This window comes from Phoca vitulina, unplaced genomic scaffold, assembly GCF_004348235.1.
Source record: "Phoca vitulina isolate PV1807 unplaced genomic scaffold, GSC_HSeal_1.0 scaffold16, whole genome shotgun sequence".
Classification (NCBI taxonomy): Eukaryota; Metazoa; Chordata; class Mammalia; order Carnivora; family Phocidae; genus Phoca; species Phoca vitulina.
Genome location: NW_022589719.1, coordinates 34,073,113 through 34,085,516, shown reverse-complemented (window position 1 = coordinate 34,085,516; position 12,404 = coordinate 34,073,113). Strand labels below are relative to the sequence as shown.

Below are 12,404 nucleotides of genomic sequence, written 5' to 3'. Positions count from 1 at the left end.
GGAGCAAAAGTATTTTACCTTGAAGATAATTTGTTTCAGTGTTACTTAATTATCAGAAGGTGTTAACTTGGTGGGTTTTAAATACTGGAGGTATCTTTAGGTTATGTGTACATTGTTTATTTTAATAATTTGAAGCACACTGGGGCGCCTGGGTGGCTCAGTCGTTAAGCATCTGCCTTCAGCTCAGGTCATGATCCCAGGGTCCTGGGATCGAGTCCCGCATTGGGCTCTCTGCTCAGCGGGAAGCCTGATTCTCCCTCTCCCGCCCCCCCTGCTTGTGTTCCCTCTCTCGCTGTGTCTCTCTCTGTCAAATAAATAAATAAAATCTTTAAAAAAAATAATTTGAAGCACACTGAAATAATTTTTAAAAACGAGACGTAATTGACGTAACGTTTTATTAGTTGTAGGTGTATAACATAATGATTTGGTAGATGTATGTAGCTCAAACTGATTACAAGTCTAGTTAACTAACATTCATCTCCACATATAGGTACAGAATTTTTTTTCTTGTGGTGAGAACTTTTAAGATCTACTCTCCTACCAATTTTTAAATATACAATATGGTATTGTTAACTACAGTTACCATGATCCCTAAGGCTTTTTTGTCTTATAACTGGAAGTGTATACCCTTTTTTTTTTTTTTAAGATTTTATTTTTAAGTAAAATCCCACACCCAGCGTGGGGCTGGAACTCATAACCCTGAGATCAAGAGTCACACACCCTACCAACTGAGCCCGCCAAGCGCCCCTGGAAGTTTGTACCTCTGGACCACCGTCCCTCCTTTTGCCCATCCCCTGCCTCGGGCAACCACCGGTCCACTCTTTGTATCTAGGAATTTAGATTTTTGTTTCAGATTCCACGTGTAAGTGAGATCCTACAGTAGTAGCTGCCTTTCTCTGTCTGACTTATTTCGCTTGGCATAATGCCCTCAAGGTCCATGGTTGTCACAAATGGCAGGATTTCCTTCTTTTTTATGGCTGAATAACATCCTATGGTATTTATGTAGCACACATTCGTCCATTCACCTGTCAGTGGGCACGTAGGTGGTTTTCATGTCCCGGCTGTTGTGGATGATGCCGAAATGGACACGGGGGTGCTGATCTCTCTTCAAGAGAGGGATTTCACGTCCTTCCGATAAATACTCAGAAGTGGAATTGCTGGATCATAGGGTAGTTCTATTTTTAGTGTTTTTGAGGAAGCTCCATCCTGTTCTCCACAGCGGCTGCACCAACAGTGCCCGAAGGTTCCCTATTTTCTGTGTCTTTGCCAACGTTTGTTATTTAAACCCTTTCTATTTTATAACTAGCTTGTGGTTTCTGAAACAGCTGGAACTAAAAACCACCAAGATTTTTTACAGTCCCATCTTTACCATACGATGTATCTTTCCTTAGCAAATGAAAACATTTTCTATCTTTAAGTTTATTATTTAAATGACCATTTTATGGGGCGCTCGGGTAGCTCAGTCGGTTGCATGTCCAACTCTTGATTTCGGCTCAGGTCATGATCTCAGGGTCCTGGGATCGAGCTCCGTGGGGGGCTCCGCATTCAGCGGGGAGTCTGCTTGAGATTCTTTCTCCCTCCCCCGACCCCTGCTCATGCTCTCTCTCTAAATAAATCAAAATCTTTAAAAAAAAAAATAAATGATCATTTTATAACATCAGTTTCTCCACAAGTATTCCTGCCTAGGTCAAAAACAAGCTCCTTTGATATATATATATATTTTTTTAAGATTTTATTTATTTATCAGAGAGAGAGAGACAGAGGCAGGCAGAGGGAGAAGCAGGCTCCCTGCTGAGCAAGGAGCCCGATGTGGGACTCAATCCCAGGACCCTGGGATCATGACCCGAGCCGAAGGCAGACGCTTAACCGACTGAGCCACTCAGGCGTCCCCAAGCTCCTTTGATATAAACAGCTATAATAGTTTTCCCAAATGATCTGAGCGTCTCATGAGTAATGGCGAAATCCAAAGTGATGTTTGAGGAAGAAGAAGGTACAGGAAGGGAACGGCCCAGATTTGCTGTGAGCGCCCAGCTGAGGAGGTGCGGGTGGATGCAGGGCGTGGGTTTCATCGCGGGCAGGCCACCACCTCACACGTCCCCTGTCCCCGTCCCTAGACCCTGGAGGAAGTTGCGCATTTTCCCCGAGGACACAGGAGGCTTGGTTTGTCCTGAGTATGGGAGAGTGATGCCTGAGCCTTTGAGAGTTGGGCTAGCGCTAAGGGAACCTGGCGTCCCCTCTTGGATTCGGGGCCCACGGTCTTGTGTCGAGGGATGGCCGCTCCGGCTGGCAGTGCGTGGCGTCCCCGCTAACGTGTGCTCGGCTCGTGTCCTCTCCCTAGCAGCTGCATGTCCAGCCAGACGAAGAACGTGGTCAGCGGCATCCTCTTCGGCACGGGCCTGTGGGTGGCCCTCATCGTCACCATGCGCTACTCCCTCAAGGTGCTGCTATCCTACCACGGCTGGATGTTCGCCCAGCACGGCAAGATGAGCCGTGCCACCAAGATCTGGATGGTAATGACCCCCACTTCACTCTTGGTGCCGAACTGGTGTGGATTTTTTTCTAACCGCTTTATTTTCGGGTACGCTTGACATGCAGCAGGCCTTCTAGCTGTTAAGCGGTGTGCATGTGGAGGTAAGGATGCACCTGCGAAACCATGGTCATTATCGGTGCCACCAGCTTAGCTCCCCCACCCCAGAGCGTCCTCATGTCCCACCCTGCTTTTCCTTCGTGGTAAGAGCACGTAAGTAAGATCTGCCCTCTTAGCAAAGGCTTAGGTGCGCAGGGGTGGCGCTGTTAGGGGCCCCATGCCCCGGGCAGCCGCCACCTCCCTCACCACAGTATTCGTCCTTCCGTGTCTGGCTCATCTCACTTTCACAGGGTCTCACGTGAGTGGCTTGTACTTTGAAAGGGGGATCCTCAGGGACCTTTTCCCTTCCACACGTGGTTGGTTGACCTGGGAGCTGCAGGGGGTTGATTCACCGTGACTCCTAAGTGTGGGCTGGAGTATTTTCCTTTAATGATGTTGGAGAGTTCTGAACATGGTATATTAGACTCTGCTGGGTTTGCCATCCAGGTCCTCCTTCAAGGAAAACTGATGCCCGTCCACTTTGTAGCTCTTCTGACTAACTCGAAGGCAGGCGCTCGGTGGTTTCCCTCGCCGACTGGTCCGACCAGGTCTCCCCGCTTCGCCCTGTGCTTCAGGCCGTTCTGCTAGCTCTCCTCAGCTGCAGCCTGAGTCCCTTGGTTACCACGTGTGTGGAGGCTTGTCCCAGTGTCCCCCCTGACCGCTCCACCTACGAGCTGACCACCACCTCCCGGGGGCTGCTCGTGAGAGGCACCCCCACGCCCACGGGCCTCACTCCCCCCAGACCGACTTCCTGCGCTCACCTGGCTGTAAGATGGCTCATTTCCAGAGAAGCAGAATCTGGCCCCCAGCAGAGAGTCCGAGGGGGCGCCTGCCCTGTACGGAATAAGCTAAACGGTGTTCCCTAGGATGGCATATTCCTGGCTCCCGTCCGGCTGAGTCCCAGCTGCCCCACGTGAGCCCGAGGAATTCCTCGGAGGTCTGGTCAGCATGAGATGACCCACTGTTAACACCAACTTTGATCCTTCCAGATGAAAGCAAGGGCTGAGAGGAGGCAAATGTGTGCTCTGCGCTAGGCGTGAGGGGCCACGGTGCTGCCGCGTCCTGGGGTTGGCTCCAGGTCCAGGCTTCTCAGTTCGGCCCCCGCCCTGCCCCTTGCCAGGGCTTGGAGCCCGTCCCAAAGCCCGGAGCCTCGCAGAGGTAGCCGACTGGATCTTGGCCCCCGTGCAGATGCGTAGTCAGCCGGCAACCTCAGGTGCCCACCTTGGCCGGGGCATCTCGAAGCATCCGTCAGACTTGGGCTGGTTTTTGGTTGGGGTCACCTGTTTGTTGGCAAAGGCCTGTGAGGTATCGGGGCGGAAAACAGACCGGAGACAATGCGCAGCCCAGAAAATCAGTAAAGAGTTGGCAGGTCGAGAACTGGCTTCATATCTTTAACATGGTCTCATGTTTTAAACCACACCTTTTTTTTTTTTTTTTAAAGAGTGTGGTCAAGATCTTTTCGGGCCGAAAACCCATGTTGTACAGCTTCCAGACTTCGCTGCCACGCCTGCCGGTCCCGGCCGTCAGGGACACCGTGAACAGGGTAGGTGTGGCCTCGAGCTCCCTGGGACACCCCCTCCGAGCTGCTGGGCATCCGGGGGTGAAGGCTGTCGGTTGGCCGGGTTAGGTCTCAGCCGTGTGCTCGTCCGGCTATTGTCAGAGATCTCTTCCTTTCTAAAGTCAGCATGTATGAGGTGTTTTTTTCAAAGCATCACGTTTGATAGACAGCTTTGCAAATTTTTTTTAAACAGCTTTGTTGTGATATAATTCACATACCGTACGGTTCCCCCGAAGCGTCCAATTCAACGGTCTTCGGTATGTTACATGACTAGTTGTTTTAAGTTGTGGTGTATACATACATAACGTGAAAATGACCGCTTTAACCACTTTAAGCCATGCAGTTGTGTGGCACTGAGTACGGTCTCATTGCGCGGCCTCCACCACGGTCTAGTTCCAGAACTTTCCATCACCCAAACCCCACACCCGTCTGCTGGCTGTAAGCCTGGATCCGGGGCCCTGGGGCCTGGTGGGGCCGGCCTCTGCTTCACCTGTGGAGGAACAGCTGGGCTGGATCCCACAGCACAGGTGTTCCCACCGAAGCCAGCGAGGGCTGCGGTTTCTGCCTGTCCCGTGGCTTTTGAATCCCGGCCTAGTTATTTCGTCCCTCTTGGCCTTTTCACGTTCCCTCTCATCTCTGCTCTCTCGAGCCCTCCCTCACCTGCGGTGCGGCAGACAGGAGCCCCGCCCCGCGGGAGGGCGGCCAAGCCACCTGCGGCTCTGGGTCCGTGAGTGGGGTGCCCGACTCGAGCTGCTTCAGAGTGGTAACGTTCCACTCAGGCATGTCTCACTTTGAGTAAACTTGAAAACTTGAACAGCTGCTCAGTTTCTGGAGTGGCACCCTCCCTGTAAACATTCAAGGAGGGGTCCTAGAGATCTCCCTGGGGCCCCAGAGCTGTTTTCACGGCAGACGGAACTTGGCGGATGGACACGTTTCCTGATAAACCGAGGGCCTTACTTTCTAGAAGTTTGCTCGTGTATATGGCAACAGCTGTTGATGATGGTCTCGAAACCCCATCACATCTGTGACCTGCCACCTGGGTGCTCTCACTTCAGGGTGGGGCTGCTCAAAGTCAGGGGGCCGCACGACCCTGTACCTGGAGACCTGGCCTTGACCCCGGGCTTGGCCTTCCCCGTCCCATCGTTCTGGCTCCTCCTTCCTGCTACCCAGTGTCCTGGGCTCGTCCCCGGCATGCTCCCTGCACTGTCTTGAGTCACTGTCGAGTGGGTGGGAATAGGGCTTTCATTAAGGGCCGAATGATGGACAAAGACTAGTGAGATGTCCTTGTCGGCCGAACCATGATCTTGTCGCTCCAGAAGTCGCTCTGGTGATCTTGTAGTGATGCTTGTCTGGAGAACTAGAAGGCCAGTAAAGGGCCAGTAAAAGGCCAGTTACGTCGCTGACGTAAAGCCATCTGGCTAACTCGTGTGAGGACCTGCAAAACCAACTTGGGGAGTTGTTTTTTTTTAAGATTTTATTTTTAAGGGGAGCCTGGGTGGCTCAGTGAGTTAAGTGACCGACTCTTGGTTTCGGCTCAGGGTTGTGAGATCGAGCCCCGCATCATGCTCTCTGCTGAGTGTAGAGCCTGCTTGGGATTCTCTCTCTCCCTCGCCCCCCCCCACTTGTTCGCCCTCTCTCTCTAAAATAAATAACCTTTAAAAAAAAAAAAAGATTTTATTTTTAAGTAATCTCCTTGCCCAATGTGGGGCTTGAACTCTTGACCTCAAGATCAAGAGTTGCACGCTCCTTGGACTGAGCCGGCCAGGCATCCCTACTTGGGGAAGATTTTTAAATCTTTTAAATAGGTTTATATTTTTGCTAAGGCGCAGATAAGGGGCCTGTGTGTTTTAACTTGGCGTGTGTGCTTTGTGTTAACCCTAGTATCTAGAATCGGTGAAGCCTCTAATGAAGGAATCCGACTTTAAACGGATGACGGTTCTGGCAGAAGACTTTGCGGTCAGCCTTGGACCTAAATTGCAGTGGTATCTGAAGTTAAAATCCTGGTGGGCTACTAACTACGTAAGTATACATATTCGCCATCTGTCTTGGCGGAAACGCATTCAGGTGCACGTACTAGTCCGTGCCACCAACCAGCCGGGCCTCCCCGTGTGTGGTGGGCGAGAGGAGCCACTTGGGTGATACGAGGCAGGGTGTGACAGAGGAGGTATTCAGTGTGACCAGACGGAACAGGAAGATGGGGCTGGAAGTGGGCGTGGTTGCGGGGCGGGCAGGTGCGTTGTGTTTAAATCAGGCGCCGGCCGCATGGGTGTGTTGAACTCACACTAGCGCTTAGGCTCCCACACGCCCCGCCAGCCCGTGTGGCTCCCGCTAAGCTCACCAGTGCTCTGTCCTGTTGGCACCCCGCAGGTGAGCGACTGGTGGGAGGAGTACATCTACCTGCGAGGACGAGGGCCGCTGATGGTGAACAGCAACTACTATGCCATGGTGAGTGCCCTGGGCGGGCTCAGCGGGCATCCCAGTGGGCCTGCCGGCCGCCCGGGAAGCTCCTGCCCCTGCTTCCGCTCACCCAGGCGTCCTGCCGGGGCCCAGGACCTGCTTGCCGGGCCTGAAAGCTGCGTGGCTGTCCTTTCGTGTTTGCCGCGAGCCACTCGGAGAAATACTCTCGAGGCCGTGAGTGGCCCCTCGCTGCAGGGCCCCTCTCCCTGTTGTCACAGCTGGGCACTGTGTTGTGATGCACGGCGGCATGTGGGCCCGTGTCCCTGCCACCCCCAGAGCTTGGCGACAGGCGGCCGCAGCTCCCTGGGCCCAGGGGCGCAGCGTCCTTCTCCGCTGCCCTAGGACTCCGGGTGGTTCTTGTCTTCTGAGGCATCGATGGCCTGGGAGGGCACTTCCCGTCGTTTTGTTAGAAGCCCCACCGTTTGGGTTCTGGTAACTGGTATTTAATAGCTTTAATAACTGGCCAGCCTCGTTCTTTGTCCGTTTTCTTTCTGTTCTTCACTTTTATTTTCTTGTAAAACACAAAGCTGCCCAAGTGTAGGAAATGCAGTCTTAATTTCTTTTCTATCAGAGCAGGTGTGATTTAACACAGATGGAAATATTTTAACAGTGCGGAAATGCCCTCCCGTGTATTTCAGTTAGCGTGGCTTTCCCCACGGACGTTCTCTCTGCCGACACGTGTTTACCTTTTCAGGACTTGCTGTACGTCCTACCGACTCAGATCCAGGCAGCGAGAGCGGGCAACGCTATCCACGCCATTCTGCTCTACAGACGAAGGCTGGACCGGGAGGAGATCAAGCCGGTACGCAAAAACACTGCTCTGTAAACAGTTCTCTTTAAACGGCTTCGTTGACTTAGTGCACATGCCTGAGGCACAGTTTGATAGGTCCTGTGATATTTATATAACGTACCCCTGAAACCATCACTGCAGTCCAGGGAGTGAACACATCCGTCACCCCCAAAAGTTCGCTTGTGCCTTCTGTCCCTCTGGATCACTTGTACTTTCCAAAGCTTTGTGCAAATGAAATCATACAGTAGGTTCTCTCTCTCTCTGGTCTAGCTTCTTTCACTCTGCATAATTACTTTGAGATTTCATTCTCCCTGTGTATTCTAAGTGGATATACATCTCTTGTACTTCATCCCGTAATCCCAGCCGGAAGAAGCTCTTGTTTACTTTTGAAGGAAAACAATTGAGCTGGTAAATTATTCAAGAAGAACAACACATTTCTTTCTTAGATATCCCTTTGGTTGAAGTGTCAGTTTGTAAACGGTCTGTGGTGTAAATGTCAGTTGAGAAATGATCAATGAGAAGGTGTTACTTGGGCAGGAAGGGTGCGGGGCGCTGAGCCCAGGGTGGCTCAGCGAGTCTTGCCGTGAAGGTCGGTGGCCCAGGGAAGAGCTGCTCTCCACAGTTTGGAAAAGATAAAGTCAAGCACTGTGTGCACAGAAAACAAATCCAGTGTTTCATTTGCTCCTTACCCCTTCCCCACCCCCCCGAGGAATTTTTTGTTTGAAACGTATTTTTGTTGCAGATTTTTCTGTTGGGATCCACAGTTCCGCTCTGCTCTGCTCAGTGGGAGCGAATGTTTAATACTTCGCGGATCCCGGGAGAGGAGACGGGTGAGTGGGGCTCCTTCGGGAAGCATTTTTGCTCCTTACACGCCGTGGACAGAGGTGGTGGACGGGCAGCACACGGATTTATGCTGACCCCTCCTGAGAGTGTGAGATTTTAGGTTCAGGAACATTTCTTCTGTTGAATTTCCTCGGTCTTTCTTAGGGCATGTGACTTACCTTTAGACTTCAGTTTCTCTTTGGTCGAAGGCTGTCTCCCAGGGTGTTCTTCCCAGGTCTGGTTAGGAATATTCCTTTTCTTCATCTGGCTCCCTCGGGAGTTTTGCTCTGGCTCACATGCAGGGTTCCTGTGTAATGCATGCTGGCTTGTGCTCAGGAGGCTGGGCTTGTGATCTAGCAGCTCACTCGGAGCAGCCTGACCTGGGACAGCTGACCCCCATCCCCGACCCTCGCAGAATGCCGGGCAGCCACGTAATCGGAGCCAGGACACCCTCGAGAATGAAAGGGAGATCACATGTCATCACCTGGGACTGTCCCAGACCAGCCAGGGCTCAGGCTGGGCCACCTGTGAGCCTCCGATGGCCGTGCAGGGAGCAAATACTGGCCACTTGCAATTGACAAACTGGACCCCATCTGAGACCTCACGGTGGGCTGTTAAAATGAACCCACTGCTGCTTTGTTTGTTTGTTTGTTTTAACCCACTGCTGCTTTCAAAGCTGGCAGAGTCCCAAGCTGATCTGGCTTTCGGGGAGTGTTGTTATAGCCAGGTACCTCTAGACGACGAGCCCCGGGCAGGAACTTGTCCTGTGGTGGTAGGCATGGGGGTCCTCGGACACAAAAGCTGGCCTCTGGGTGGGCTTCCGTAAGCGGATTCAGCCTTTTTCGGTTCCGGGACCCAGAGGCTTTCTGAAGACTCCAGCAATGCACTCAGTACTTTCACCATGTGGGGTGTTTCTGGCTCGAAAGCCAACCTTTGTCTCTCTCACACTCTGGAGTCCAGTGATCTGTGGCCAGATTTTTGTGAAAAGTGGATGAGTTGGCAAAAAGCAGTGTTGGGACAGTAATAGCATTCTTAAAATTTTTTTTTATTTTGTAAAAGACATATTTATTTATTTGAGAGAGAAAGCGAGCAGGGTGGGAGGAGCAGAGGGGGTGAGAGAAAATCTAAAGCAGACTCCCCACTGAGCATGGAGCCCGACACGGGGCTCAACCCTGAGATCATGACCTGAGCCGAAACCAAGAGTCAGATGCTCAAATGATTGAGCCACCCAGGTGCCCCAGTGACAGCGCTTTTAAAAGTGATTTTAATAAAGTGTCATACAGTTGTTCCTCTTATCTGTGGTTTTGCGTTCCGTGGTCTCAGTTACCCACAACCAGCCACGGTATGGAAGCTGATGATCCCCCATAACATCAGCCTGACCCTGTGTCACACCTACATGACTCATTTCACATCATCACGAAAAGAAGGGCCAGGATGAGGTGTTTTTTTTTTTTTTTTTTAAGATTTTATTTATTTGGCAGATAGAGACACAGTGAGAGACGCAACACAAGCAGGGGGAGTGGGAGAGGGAGAAGCAGGCTTTCCGCTGAGCAGAGAGCCCGATGCGGGGCTCAATCCCAGGACCCTGGGATCATGACCTGAGCCGAAGGCAGACGCTTAACGACTGAGCCACCCAGGCGCCCCAGGATGAGGTATTTTGAGAGAGAGAGACCACATCCACATAACCTTTTTTAGCATATGTTATTATAATTGTTTAATTTTTACTGTTATTCTACTATACCTAGTTTATAAATCAAACTGTCCCGTATGTGCTGGTTGGTGTCTGCGGCAGGACAAAGAACCCAGAGGTGGGAGGTTAGGGGAGGCTGAGAACGTACCCCCCGGCCCTCCGGTAGGTACATAGACTGGAAAAAAACAAAACACGAGTGTGTCTGGGGTTTGGTATGCTCCACGGCCTCGGGCATCCGTGGGGGTTTCGGAACACGTCCCCCCGGGATCGGGGTGCTGCCAGGGTCTTGTGCATCATCTGTTAGAGTTACTCCTAACTCCTTTATTGTTTTTGTTGTTTTAAGTGTATTTTTGAGTTGTTGGCTACTGACTATATTAGTTTTTAGGGCTATTGTAACAAAACACCGCAGGCTGCGTGGCTGAAACAGACACTCACTGTCCCCAGTCCTGGAGGCCGAAGCCTGAGATGCAGGCGCGGGCAGGGCGGGGTCCCCCTGAGGCCTCTCTCCTCGTGTATGCACGGTCGTGCTCTCCCTGGGTCCTCACGGGGTCGTCCCTCCGTGTGTGTCTGTGTCCTCATCTTTTCCTATAAGTACCCCTGTCATGTGGGATTAAGGTCCGTCTTAATCACCGTGTGTTAACATAATTAGCTCTTTAAAGGCCCTGCCTCCAAGTACAGTCACATCTGAGGGTAGGTCCCTCAGCATGTGAGTGGGAGGGGCTCAGTTCGGCCCAGAACTCAAGGGGGGAGGAATGCAAATGATTTTAGACCCTGAGTGTCTCCCCAGCGGTGTTCTCAGTAATGTAAAACAGCTGGTGGTTGGTGGGGTCGGTTGGGCTTTCTGGGGTTAATCGTGGCTGTGAGAGGCCCGTGTTCCGATCCCGGTATCGTGTTGGTTCTTTCTTCGTGTACTCTGCTGGCCAGGACCCGGTGCAGTGTGGAACGGACGTGGTCGTGGTGCGCATCTTCTTAGTTCTGACTTTGAAGTGAAGGCTTGCAGGGCGTGTTTGCCTAGTTTTCTGGTAGAAACCCTCAAGCGGGCTTAAGTCCTTGGCCCAAGAGGATACGCCCAGTGAGTGGCTGAGCGGAGCTGAGACAAGTCAAACCTCTCAACTCTGATCTGTACCGAGTCGTCTACAGACTCCTGAGAAGGGGACGGACGAGCTGCGTGGAGGGCCGCGGGGGGAGGGGCCGGGAGCGCTGGACGGTGGGGCCGGGGGACGTTCCCAGCCTCTGCTCACCTCCCGCCTCTGGATTCTTTGTCCTGCCACAGACACCATCCAGCACATACGGGACAGCAAGCACATCGTCGTGTTCCACGAGGGGCGCTACTTCAAGGTCTGGCTCTACCACGATGGCAGGCTGCTGACGCCCCGGGAGATCGAGCAGCAGATGCAGAGGATTCTGGACGACCCGTCGGAGCCTCAGCCCGGGGAGGCCAAGCTGGCGGCCCTCACCGCGGGGGAAAGGTGTGCGGCTCCCCGGAGACAGGGGTCATGCCCCGGGGGCTCTGGGGGCCTCACGGTTCTCTTCCCTACCCGGGGACTGGGCTGGAGGAGGGGCGCTGGGGGCAGGGCTGGAGCCTGGGGTCTGAGCCCCGCCCCCGCCGGTGGGCCACCTCGGCCGTGTGCGAGGCGCCGGGGTCTGCTGGGTACCAGAGCTCACGGCAGACGGCAGTTAGGCTCTGTCGCAGGGCTGTGGGCCCATTTAATTTAGGACACAGAACAAGTCGAAGCCAAGGCCTCTGTGTCGGGGATGAATTTCCTGCCACGTTTAAAGATCGGTCAGAGGCTTTTGTTTCGCTGAGGGGTTAGCTTGTAAGGTCAGAGCTGGTTTCTCCACCTTGGCTCTGTGTGCACGGGGCCACGTGAACCTTTGCTCTGGCGGGGTGCTGTCCGGGGCCGGGACGATGCTGAGCAGCACCCCTGGCCGCCGTTGACAGCCACCCCGTTGTGACCAACAGAACTGCCCAGACGTTGCCCCCTGTCGCTGGGGGGCAGTATCGTCCCCGTTCGGCGCCCGAGTTACCGCAGTGTGGCGTCTGTCAGGGCAGCCTAGGAGCAAGGTGGCGAGGGCCCACAGAGGGTGGCAGGGGCGTCCAGGGGGCGGACCGCACGCTCCGGGCTGGGAACGGCAGAGTGGGTCAGGGCCACCAGAACGCAGAGAGGGTCCCATGGGCCCGACTACACTGGGGCTTGATTTGGGCATTAAAGGGGCGACCCGAAGGCCCCGAGCAGATTTACGAGATTATTCTGCTCTGGGGGCTCCTCAACGGGCAGTGTGAGCTGGAGGGGAGGCTCAGTCCCAGAACCCCAGGAGTACTGGGCCATCGCCGGGGCTTCACCGGGGCTGGAAGGAACCACGGAGGGCAGTGTGTACCGGGGAACGAGCTCCCTCCCCGTGTGCTTGTGAGCGTCAGTGGTGGGTGGGCACAAAGTGCCGGAGAGGAGTGGACTTGTCT

The 12,404-nt window shown here is 53.4% G+C and overlaps 1 protein-coding gene across 1 annotated transcript in view; it reads left to right on the top strand.

Moving 5' to 3' along the window:
- CPT1A (carnitine palmitoyltransferase 1A) overlaps positions 1-12,404 on the top strand; it is a 50,486-nt gene that overhangs the window by 19,454 nt on the left and 18,628 nt on the right. The window contains exons 4-10 of the mRNA XM_032414532.1: positions 2,339-2,510; positions 4,068-4,169; positions 6,066-6,203; positions 6,552-6,629; positions 7,336-7,443; positions 8,174-8,261; positions 11,217-11,412. Coding sequence (XP_032270423.1) covers positions 2,339-2,510; positions 4,068-4,169; positions 6,066-6,203; positions 6,552-6,629; positions 7,336-7,443; positions 8,174-8,261; positions 11,217-11,412 — 882 coding nt within the window. The remainder of the gene's footprint in view (positions 1-2,338; positions 2,511-4,067; positions 4,170-6,065; positions 6,204-6,551; positions 6,630-7,335; positions 7,444-8,173; positions 8,262-11,216; positions 11,413-12,404) is intronic.